Source organism: Triticum aestivum, chromosome 4A, assembly GCF_018294505.1.
Source record: "Triticum aestivum cultivar Chinese Spring chromosome 4A, IWGSC CS RefSeq v2.1, whole genome shotgun sequence".
Lineage (NCBI taxonomy): Eukaryota > Viridiplantae > Streptophyta > Magnoliopsida > Poales > Poaceae > Triticum > Triticum aestivum.
This window is the reverse complement of record NC_057803.1, coordinates 167,441,985-167,454,440: the sequence shown is the minus strand read 5'-3', so window position 1 is coordinate 167,454,440 and position 12,456 is coordinate 167,441,985. Positions and strand designations below refer to the sequence as shown.

Sequence of the window (12,456 nt, the reverse complement as noted above, 5' to 3'; positions counted from 1 at the left end):
CTTCTGGCTCCCATGTACCGTAATGGTACCCTTATGACCCGGCATCTTGAGCTGCAAATACACATAACACGGCCGAGCCATGAACTTGGCATAAGACGGCCGTCCAAACAGAGCATGATATGGACTTTTGATCTTAACCACCTCAAAGGTTGATTTTTCTGCTCTGGAGTCATACTCATCCCCAAAGGCTACTTCCAGTTCAATCTTACCAACTGGGTATGCCGATTTACCAGGTACCACACCGTGAAAAACAGTGTTGGATGGTTTAAGATTTTTATCAGTCAATCCCATCCGGCGGAACGTCTCATAGTAGAGGATGTTGATACTGCTGCCTCCATCCATGAGCACCTTAGTGAACTTGTATCCACCAACCTGAGGTGCCACTACCAAGGCCAAGTGACCCGGATTATCAACCCGGGGCGGGTGATCCTCTCTGCTCCACACAATGGGTTGCTCTGACCAACGTAGATAACGTGGAATTGCCGGCTCAAGGCATTGACAGCCCTCTTGTGAAGCTTTTGGTCCTTCTTACATAAATTAGTGGTGAATACATGGTATTGCCCACTGCTCAGCTGTTTCGGGTTGCTCTGATAACCGGATTGTTGCTGTTGATTACCCTGACCGGGTTGTTGATTATATCCTCCTTGGTTACCAGGATGGCCCTGACCGTGAAATCCTCCTCCACCTGAACTGGCGCCCGGGCCGTAAAAACCGACTCCTCCTGAACCGCCACTTGGACCGTGTCCTCCATCAAACGTGTTTGAATTTTTAAATACCTTCATGATTGTACAATCTTTCCATGGGTGGGTGGCTAGCTTCTCCCGGGTGTCGTGTTTTGGACAAGGTTCATTTAATAACTGCTCAAGGGTGGGACCTGACCCGCCCGACCAAGGGGGCTGTCTGCCCTTGCGTCGTTGATTACCGCCCTATGCATTGGTGTTAGCAACAAACTCATCAACCTTACGTTTATTACCTCCCTGATTTGCTGGGTTATGCTGGTGACCCTTGCCGTTGCCGTTCTTCTTTCCCTTCGTTGCCTTTTCTTCGTCAGACACCGGGTCCTTAGTAGTATCAGAATCAGCATATTTGACGAGAGCCACCATCAACGTTCCCATGTCATTACAGTCACGCTTGAGCCGCCCTAGCTTCTGCTTCAGAGGTTCAAAACGGCAATTTTTCTCCAACATCAAGACTGCTGAGCCGGCATCCATCTTATCAGATGAATGTATTATCTCCTTGACCTGGCGCACCCAATGGGTTGTGGACTCACCATCCTTTTGCTTGAAATTGGTCAGGTCCACAATCAACATAGGCTGCTTACACGTGTCCTTAAAGTTCTGGATGAATCGGGCCTTCAACTCCGCCCATGAATCGATAGAATTGGGTGGCAACCACTTCAACCAAGTACGAGCTGTTCCATCTAACATCATGGAGAAAACTTGGCCATTGCAGCATCGCTGAGCTCCAATAACTCCATAGCCATCTCGTAACTCTCAATTCAAGCCCCAGGTTGTAGGTCAGCTGTGTAATTAGGCACTTTACGAGGCCCCTTGAAGTCCTTTGGCAAACGCTCATTACGTATGGCCGGCACCAAGCAAGGCACGCCTCTGATTCTTGTGGCCACTCCTGCCTCGACCGAGGTTGCTGGATAAGCCGGAAAAGTTTGATGAGCCACCTGATCTGCTGCCATTTGAGCTGCTCGTTCTGCCTCTTGACGAATCCTCTCCTGATCCGCCAAGTTAAGGGCCCCAGCCCGCACCTGCTCATGCCTGTATGGCCGGTTGTGGCGTTGAGCATTGCTTGACATATCTACGGACTCCATATGCCTACTGTAACTCGGGCTCCGGCTTGGGCGAGGAATTGAATGGATCCTGTCTCGACTGTAGGAGTACGCATCCTGCTGTGCCAAAGCTGTTTGAAGAAGTTCTCTTACCCTCCGTGTTTCGATTGCCGCCGGTGAGTCACCTTCCATCGGAAGAGCCGCCAAACGAGCTGATGCTGCGATGAGGTTTTCCAAAGGGTTGGAGAAATGATCCGGCGGTGTTGGTACATAATGAGGTGGAGCGGCAATTACACGAGGTGGTTCCATGGCACGCGGCTGAACCGGTGCGCCGGGTGTCGTGATCCGGTTTGCCTCCGGCGGGTTGCTTGCCCCAGCCCCGGGTGTATGGAATAGATTTCTAGGATCAAGCGTCAGAGGTAGACGTGACTGATTTTTCCGTTGCCTCCTCCTCATGACCTCGTTTGATGCATTAAGATCCACCGAGAGTCGGAAGGTCTCCGCTTGAAGCTGTTGAGCACGAACATCCAAAGCCGCCCGCTCCACTGCCATCCTGACTTCCTCTGCGGCTAGATTTTCCTTAGCTTGCACCATATCTTCACGCACGCGTGCCACCTCTGCGTCATGCTGGGCTTTATCCGCCGGCTCTACCATGGCGGTCAACAGAGCCGTCGGTTTATCCATGAGGTCCATTAGAATCTGAGCCGGGGGGCTCGCAGGGTCTCCTGACCCGGCTGCAGCCGACCCGATACCTGTTGTTGCCGCTGCTGTAGAGTTCTGCCCGGGTTGTGTCCCTGCCATGAAGACTCCGGCCCAATTCGGCGGCTCAAGAGGGTCCGGAATACTACTGCCATCGGAACAGCCCCCGAGCATGCCGTCTTGCAGCTGGTACAAAGAGTTTGTTTCGTCCGTTGATGATGCAGTGTCAGAACAGACGGCCATTTCACCGCCCTCCACCGATCCTTCAGAGTATTCACCGCCGTGGATGCAGCCTACGAAGGCATGCTTCATGACAAATTGAACACGGGTGGTCCTTGCACGCTGAGCCATTTCGATGAGGTTGGTGCGGACGTCCGGCTCAGGGCCTGACTCGCCGATCCGGCCGATGAAGACGTGAATTCCGCCGAAGGGGACCCGGTACCCGTACTCAATTGAGCCGGCCTCGGGGCCCCAGCCTTCGTCGTCAATGTAGAGCTTGCCGCGACGACTCTTGGTCATCCGGCCCACAGCGTATCCCTTGAGCCCTTCGAAGTTGCCCTTCAAGAACTCAAATCCACTGTGCGCTGGCCGCACGGTGGGCGCCAATTGTCGTGGAATTGTCACGGCAGATGTCCTAGAGCAAGGACTTAGTCGTAGGGCCATCGCACTAGGAAGCTTAAAGGGGTTAATTGGGACAAAGGACATGAGAGAGTTTTATACTAGTTCGGCCCCTTACGATGAAGGTAAAAGCCTACGTCTAGTTGGGATTGGTATTGCTGAGGTTTCGATCACCAAGAGGCTCAACTCGTCGGCTTAGTTATCGACTTGTTGTTTCTTTTTCTAAGCCGCCACCGGGTCGTCCCCTTATATACATGGGTTGACGCCTGGTGGCCTACAGAGTCCCGGCCGGCTTATAAACGTGTCCGGCTCAGTGACTTCCTTCACATGCCTTTCTTTACAAGTCTTTCCTTACATATGGCGGTTCATAATATCAGGCCTTAAACCGCCTTCAGGCCTTTGGGCCTTCTATAAGTCTTAATAAACTACAATCTTGAATGTTTACTGGGCTTCTTGCGTGACCCACCATTGGGGCTGACCCGGCCCCTCCTGGGCGGGTCTCAACTGGTAGTAATATCCCCAACACAACTCATTGCAAATAACCTGCCACATTCATTTACTGAATATAAAGGTGTCATACAATCCTACAATCCTGAAAAATATGTCAGAAAGAGTGGAGGTACCAACTAAAACCACTCAAACTCCCCGTTCAAAGCAACAGGGGGAGAAGTACGGCAATAGTACATCAGGATTTAGCTTCTCGCAAGCAAGGATATCAAGGACTATGAATCAGTAAATGCAAGTCAACTTCACGTTGACAGACACCTGATGGGTAGTATACACCCAGTGGACGGGAAACCTCCACCAACCCAGGTCATAGTGCACAGAATGACCGGGACATCGGAATACCCGACTCAACCGCATTGGGAAATCGCGAGCAGTCATCATGGGTAACGATATTTCCATCAACTATATATATATATATATATATATATATATATATATATATATCGATATATAGATTCTGGAGAATCATATAACCGGAAGTCTACAATTGTCGACATACATTTCTCAACTAGATTGCAAAAACCTTTCAAATGATTCAGATCCAAAGACCATGGCCATGGCAAAGTGTGAACAACACTCGGACTGAACTCAAGCAAAGGGTATAATCTAGGTAGAAATGATCTTGCTCAATAATGAGAAGGTATTCATAAGCAATACCTACACCGGTTTTCTTTTGGAAACAGAATTGAGAATAACGAGGTGGTGAAACAAAGAGCAAGTATTGTAGCACAAGGGTTCACGTAGATACCCAACTATTCTCCACAGGTGGAATCTCATTCTGATAACTTATATCATTGGCAGTTCAAAATCATCTATCTCTGCAGTTGATAGATGTAGTGATCACATATCCATGTGGATCACTAGATTCAGACATATATGATTGATTTCCGATGGAATCTCAATTCTGAATCGAAATACAAAATTCAACATACATTGTGTAAAATCGGTAAGCCACCATACGGCTTATTGTTGTCGGTACATATGGTACAACCGACGTAGTGAGATCCTTATACACAAGGATTACTCCTACAATGATGATTATCCATGTGTTGTGTGTCTGCAATGATGACACATGTAATCATTTAAGTGACGGACTTTAAAATAAAGGATTTGGGTAAACCAAAATACCGCTCGTTACTGCAACTTGAGCACCTTCATTCATACATTATGGTATGCTATGTTGTCTATATTCAAAATATATTGGAGAAATTCATTGTGGACAAATCTGATCTATCCATAACTCTCATGTTAGTTCATTCTCTAGACGTAGAGAAAGATCTATTAGACCAAGAGATGATGGAAATGAGATATTGGGACTCAACGTTCCATAATGCCATTGGATCCACCAAACACAATTGGTTGGTACTCAAGAATATCTTTCAATATCTTCAAGGCATGAAACATCTTGTCCTGGTTTTTCAGTTTTCGGAGAAATCTGAACACCAATATCATTGGATACATCGATCAGATCCCCACTATCAGATCATAGACAAGTTTAGTGTTCCTATTAGGTGTGGTAGCCCTCTCATGAAGAGTCTTCAGATCAGACCTCATGGCTACATTCACCAACCATTATCTCAACGATAATGTTTCTTGTGTTGCCCGGATGCAAACATGTTACATAATAAGCAATATCACTATATTACATATCTTGCAAGTCAAATCATGCGATTGATTTGTTCAGCGGGTCTCTACCAACTTCTATGTTTTGGTATGTGACGACTTTGAATTTTTGCAAGAATCGGGGGGGTATCTTCCTGAATTGTTCATGTTCAATGCATCATATTATACTATTTTTTTCCCTCATGAGTTTACTTTATAGGTTCTCATAAAGGTTTTTAATGAGGTAATATCAACATGAGATCATATGTCATACTTTCTGTTTTCCCCACCGGGGTTTTTAGGAAAGTATATACGACATATTTATTGTCCTCTAAACTCTATGGATTTTCTCGTATTGAGTTAAAAGAGACAATAACCATTATATGTTGCATCATTTTCTTCTCATTTTCCCACTGGGTTTGAAGGAGTTTTAGCAACATATGGAACACCTATCTTCTTATATTTTTTCCACAGTGTTTTTGGAGGAGCTTCTCAAGATGATGATACTTACACTGACAAGTATGGATTAGAGGGAGTGTTAGGATTTAATTAATCCTATTAATCTCTACTTTTTCTAAAGGAGGCAGTTGCCTTGTGTCTTTTAGAAGACACCCCTTCGAGGGCTATATATATGTAACCCATCATCAATGAAAATAAAAATTCACTTTTACTTCTCTGTCTCCCTCTCTCTCTCGTTTCTCTTTAATAGTTTCTCCTCTCGTGCTACGACCTCTTCGTTGACGTTTGTCTGCCTTTCCTTTTGTGGACAAGGTTATTATGCATGTTTTGGGGAACTAACTTCGCCTCTGTCGAGTATGCATCTGAGCCAGGCGTTCCCAGATGTGGCGAGTGCTGCACATTACGTTGCTGCCACACACTCGTCAGAATTTAGCATGTGGTTCTTGTAGGCGACGAGGTTGTTGTGGCCAGATTGTCGGTGTCAGACCTCAGGGTCATATTTGCCATCAAGCTTAATGATTTTCTCACAAACTTGAAACTTGTTTCCTAGCATTAGCAAGGCGATCGAACGTCACTTCAGGAAAAGAAAACTCTCCCTCAACCCGGCATCCAAACGGAGAAACCAAGCAAGTGCGAGAGCAAGAAGTGTGGTGATAAAGGGTGGCACAGGTGGTTCCATGATGCACCTCTTTGAGATGCAAACGGGGGCTCATTTGTGTCAGTTGTCAGAATCCAGATCGGCCAGGCACTGAAAGAATGCAACTACTCCTATGAGAGAACAATTCGTGCAGGAAAGACTTGGTGGCCCCACATGCAAGAACATATAACTGATATGAGAGCAAAGATTGCACATGAATTCTCAATGTATAATCTGTAGCTTGTGGAGTACGGTCATTTCACAGAAGCCTATTGCTGGGAACCTAAGGGTCAAAAATCTCCAACAACCAAGTGAACATTATTACAACAACGTTTCAGCTTGTTTTAGATAAACAAAGAATCATGGACGCCCAAACGCCCATGCTATCTAAAGCAGCTGAAACGAGACAACCGCAAGTACACCGAAAAAAGCCTGCAACGCTTGAGGAGCGAATCTGTAGGTCCCGAACACTTGAACCGAGACCACATGGTAAACCTGCACTTATAACGAACTGAGGAGACATCTGTAGTCCTCTCACAGTAATTGCTGTGAGCATATCTATTCTCCTACAGTCATTCCAAAACCAAACTTGTAGTTCTTCTTTGGATGGTCAATCTGTGTCACAAAACACAAGTTCAGAAGATGGTGATCCAAAAATATTAGGATTGCTGAGGGGAAGGAAACATTTTTATCAGAAACGGCATACTACAGCTCATACCTCTGCAGACAGAAGAAAGTTCACACCCATGTTCAATCTCTCCTCCAAGTATGCAGCAACGACACCATTTGAGTCAACTTTGCCCCTTAGACGGCACTGTAATGGAATGCAATAAGAAACTTAAGCTAACAAAAAGAAATTTCAGAAAAAACGGCACCACACCGGTGAGAGTACATGGTTTTATACTGTTGGTACATATATATCCATTGGCAGCAACAAGACCATGCAGATAAAGAACCCAGTTAAGGCTAATTAATGCATTAATACATAGTCCCTAAATATAAGACGGTTTTGCAGTTTGATTTGAACTGAAAAACGTCTTATATTTAGGGACAGAGGTAGTAATATAGAATGTCAAATACTCAAATGTGTTGTAAGCGACACTGACCTGCCTAAGGATATAATCGTAACCAACGCTGGAAGTCACATCTCTGGACATGTGGTTATACATAAAGTCAGTAGCAAGAGACACCTGCACTTCGGTATACTTACAAGTTAGAACCTGGTTAAAATAGCATGCAAATAATTCATGTTCATAATAGTAGTGTCTAACCTTTTCAGAAACTTTCTGGACATAACTTAACGCAACAATACCAGTGCTAGCAACCTGTAGAGTACCCACCTGCAATGGTCGTAAAAGATAGTGTTCAGCCTGCATTCCTATAGTAGCTTCATTTGCTATGTATCAGCTTGCATTCTCATAGTAAATCAATTCTCTACACGTAACATGAGTGAATATTCAAGTCATGTGAGCAAATAGTGATTGATCAAGCAAAAAACTCTGCTCTCTCTTATTTCTTCTCGATACGGTAAGATGTGCATGGGGATAGCCTGTCTTAATTTCCCTTATACATATAGACCTATTAAACCACAATCTGAACTGAAAATTTGACAAACTGGCACATTTTTCTTTGTGCTTTGACGCAAAAGCCACACCTTGTGTCATTGACAGGTGGCCCCAGACCCCACATGCAAGCGACATAAAGGAATGGCTATTTTTTTGTCAAAGACAAACAAAAAAGTGAGAGTTTTTCAAATCCCTCCCCAAATTAATCCTTTATACCAGCAATAAATGGATGGGCTTGTAAACTTAAGTATGGCACATGCGGAAGTTCAACCTACATGCCATTCAAACAGAAAAGACTTATGAAGTTCCTTACCATCTTATCTGTATTGTAGCGAGAATTAAATCCAATTCCTGACTTCCTTTGCTGACCAAGCCAGAATATCTCTGTTCCCATCGACAAATTTGGCGTAACACTCTGGAACACCGAAAAATTGGTATCCCGTTGTCAACACAAAGAGTAGATAAAAAAACATGTATTTGCCCACTTTATCACAAACCAACTCTCATATGTGCAGCAAGGTTATTTAGTAATTAATGTAAAATATGTTTGCCACTAACAAAGTTTTGAGCTGATTCTAAGCATAAGTTGAGTCCAGTGAAAAATGTAAACATCACTGCTACAAATTATTGCTGTGATCCTAACAGAAAGCAACAAAATGCACAAATCTTACAGTGGAACGCTGAAACTGTAAACATCACTGGCACAAACTATTGATGTATTTCCATCAGATATCAGATAGCAACAAAATGCATAAATCTTACAGTGGCCAAGTTATTTTTAAATTGTAAACAAATTTAATACTGCAATATTCTATAGCCTGTTATACAAAAGTGTAGTTTGTTTCAAGTCAAAACATTAAACAAGCTCAAGGTTCAACAGAACCAAAACTGCAAAATATGCTGGGCCTGAAGCATAGCCACAACACTAGCCAGATAGGACGTGGTCAGGGAACATGATATAGAAGAAGCTCAAAAGACAGCAAAGGGCAAAAACTGAAGATAAACACATCAACAGAAATTCCTGGACTCCTGTGCAGAATTTAAACAGTCAAGGAACAAATAGACAACTACAGAGAAGACTGAATATACTTGTATTCCCTTTTTGTTTCCCTTGGGTGATGCAGGTAGAGTACGACAACGAAACTAGGAAATAATGATCTTTACCTGGATATAATTTGCCCCATAGAACGCATTGTTTCCAATTTGAAACTGTGCTCGATAGTCTGTGCCCTATATAAATGTGCAATAAAATGTTAACAGAAGGTAGTAGTTGGGTAGAAGCACACACTAAGAGAAAAATTAAGCATGGTTATAAGTAACTGACAGCTAATGTAGCTGAACAGATATGCTTGGAACACAGATATAGCTTACCTTGTAGTCAAAGTTGAACATCCCTTGAGAGTAATGAGGCTCACTAGTAAGCTGGAAAACAGGAAACCATCAGCAAAAAAGGAGTAAAATAGAAGTCACCAAACAAAAAAAATATCAAATTCAGCTACCTGCGCATTTATTTTCAGCGCGAGATTCTCTGTCAGATCACATTTCACACGAGCATTCAGCCTTCCATCAGTCATCAACCTTCCGATAAGCATTAACTACGGAAAATTCCATACACAGTTAAAAACAGAGTTCATAAATACAAGATACCACAGAATTATATCAAATGTGAAGAGAACAAACCTTTGGATCTAAAAAATTGGCACCAAATTCATACTGTGATGTTGGGACTTTTATAACATCAGCTGACTGAGATGGAACTTCCAGGGAACCCATAAGGACACTGTTAAGATGTCAGTAATAAGTTGTCGGCATACATCATAAATAAGACAAAAAAGAAGTATCACCAACATTTTGCATTTTGTCTCACCTATGGCTAAGAGCGAACTTCTGGGTTAACATCTTTGTGAAGTCAAACCTCAAACCTTCAAAAAGTTCAGGCTTCAGAGACACTGCAAATTGAGCATGTCAGTAAATCCCATGAAAGAAAGCTCAAGAGCCAAACTGCATATAGAGCAAGCAGGTAGCCAGGTAGGTAAACACCAAATGAGCAAAGCAAACAATTAAATTCCCTTCCAAGTTTAAAATTGCATATTTAGTTATGTAAATATTCAAAGAATTATGAAGGCCTAAATAAAGCCCACGGTGACCATAATGTCACATCAAATGCATCTCTCTTGTCAATTAGTAAGGTGTAACTGAGAATTGGAAATCTTACGGTATTGAATTTGTTCACAGCTGTATTATTACTAGATTTCTCACAGAAATATTTTCATAATCTCACCATTTGCAGTTTTTTACCAACCTGTCATAAAAACTATCTGTCAAAGTTGAAAGTCTGAGACAGACCGTGTCCATGTGCAAAGCGTCTTAACACAAGGAATAAACTGTGGATAGTGGAGGCATGAATGATTGAGATATTGGTTCATTTCCTAAATCATAACACTGTTCCACTACCTAACAATAATATCTAGAGAAGTACAATAAAAAGATCATGTTAAGCACCGTATGATCCCTTTGTTAACTCTAAATTATGTATGATATATGAAAAAATGACAAGGTTGCTCTGCTTAAGGATCCTTTTACAAGAGAAATGGTATACTTTGGTGTAAGTTCTGGAGAACATCGACATCATATATTTCTATACAACTGTTGCATCGAAGTAGTGCTTTGGTGCTCCCTTGATCTCAGATGGACTAAACTTGGCTACTCTGTAGCTTTTGATCCTAACAGCAAGTCACAAAAACATTTACAGATTACAGGAACCTCATAATAATCCACGTCAAGCAACCAAATCGCGACCAAGGAAAGGATTATGGCACAACTTCATTACCAACCATAAGAGCACACACATATACATCAACTGGCAGTTTAGCAATGCTGCAGCAATTAACACACAATGGCAGTTTAAAATAAATAAAACTAAAAAAAGAGAGGGGAAGGGGACGAACTGAGGGCCTCGCGCTGGATCTCCTCGTACGGCACGGGGCAAGGGAGGTTGAGGTAGTCCACCTTCTCCTCCTTCTTATCATCCCCATCCGGCTTCGGAGGGAGGATGCCGGCGAGCCCAACCCCATACGGCGGCGCGGCCCCGTGTGGTTGCGCTGGAGAAGGCGATGGCGGCGCTGCGTCGGAGGCGGCGGAGGCGGCGGATCCCATGGCGAAGAAACCCTAGGTTAGGGGTTATGGGGTGGGCTTTGGCCTTTGGGAGGTTCTCGTCTTCCCACCACGCGACGCTGAGGAGGTGGATCTGTTTCGGGGGGCCACCTGACTTTGCTCTTGGTTTCTACTAGTACTGCAGATCGGCGGGCTCTCCTGAGTTCTTCGGAGGTGTCTTTTTTTCTGCGTTTTTTTTCTGAGATCCCAAAGACCGACCGGTGGTTTCTCTCTCACAAAAAAAGGACCGACCACTATTAAAAAAATAAGAATCAGAATCAGGGATTATATGGCTGCGTTCGGCTTCTCTCCGCTCCGGGAGCGGACCATACTTTATCTGAATTTAATGAAGCTGTCAAACCCCAACTCCCCAACTTTGTGGAGCGGGAAAGTTCCGAACAGGGCTTATATATCCATTCATCATGGTAACAATCTTATGGAATGCTAGGGTTTTTCCCTCTTCTCTGTTAACGATGTTGTTCCTCTACATCTTGAACGGTCATTGAAGCACAAAAGGATGAAGAGGACCCGCCGCTAGGGTTTCTCCCTCTTATGCGTTATAAGGTTGTTGTTCCCCGCCATCTAAGCGCAAGAAGTTGAAGAGAAACTTGGTTGTTCGTACGATGTGTACTACGATGTGTACTTCTTGTCATGTAGGCTTTCGTTCAGGTGTGCCAGCACTGACGTTGATGTGACAGTGACATCATGGGATGGAATAAGTCCCTTCGTCCCCCTCCCCATCTTAACGGTGTTCGTTCCAATCACAAGCATTTATAGAGAAAATGGTAATTCCTTGTGAATTTGTAAACATTTCAGATTTGAAAAGAATATGGGATATGATACAAATTGGACAAGATAAAAAGAGGCGAAACAATGAACACATTAGCAATAAAAACATTTTCTTGATGTGTGTGTTACTGAAAGTATAAGTGCTCTTTGGGTGATTTTGGTAATTAATGCCAACATATCTCTTGTTTGGACTAATACATTTATCTAGTTTATTTCATATGAGTTCAATAGTGGAGTGGCGTGGACAAGAAGATGTGGAACCCTTTCAAGAAGCTAAGGACAAGGATTGGTAAAAGCTCAAGACTCTACATTTTCATTTTAGTGATCCAAGATCACATTGAGTCCATAGGAAAGCCAATACTATTAAAAGGGATGAGGTGTTGCTTAATGCCTTGCTTGCTCAAAGTGCTTAGTGATATGCTTCAAAGCCATCAACCACTTTCTCATATCAACATATGTCCCAAACCAAAAGTCAAACTCGGCCCCATCGATTTGATATATCCAGTGCCACCGAGTTCACTTGACATAGCCACTGCCAGAAACCCTAATCAGTTCGGTCTCACTGATGGGATCTCGGTCTCGCCGAGATGGGCTTGCAAACTCTCTGTTACCTGTTGCAATAATTTCGGTCTCATCGAGTTTGCTTG

The 12,456-nt window shown here is 43.6% G+C and overlaps 1 protein-coding gene across 2 annotated transcripts; it reads right to left on the bottom strand.

Annotated features, from left to right (window-relative positions):
* Positions 1-6,498: 6,498 nt before the first annotated feature.
* LOC123085736 (mitochondrial import receptor subunit TOM40-1) lies at positions 6,499-11,136 on the bottom strand. 2 transcript variants are annotated; one of them, XM_044507431.1, is made up of 11 exons: positions 10,816-11,133; positions 9,735-9,816; positions 9,548-9,647; positions 9,367-9,462; positions 9,239-9,289; positions 9,032-9,097; positions 8,181-8,282; positions 7,574-7,642; positions 7,409-7,492; positions 7,021-7,116; positions 6,499-6,917 (listed from the first exon to the last, which is right to left on the bottom strand). In XM_044507431.1, exons 1-11 carry the CDS (start codon positions 11,021-11,023, stop codon positions 6,861-6,863), a joined length of 1,011 nt encoding a protein of 336 aa, XP_044363366.1. In that variant the 5' UTR covers positions 11,024-11,133; the 3' UTR covers positions 6,499-6,860. The 2 variants fall into 2 exon arrangements, with proteins under 2 accessions (XP_044363366.1, XP_044363365.1); XM_044507430.1 differs by having other exon boundaries at positions 7,409-7,642; positions 10,816-11,136.
* Positions 11,137-12,456: the final 1,320 nt, after the last annotated feature.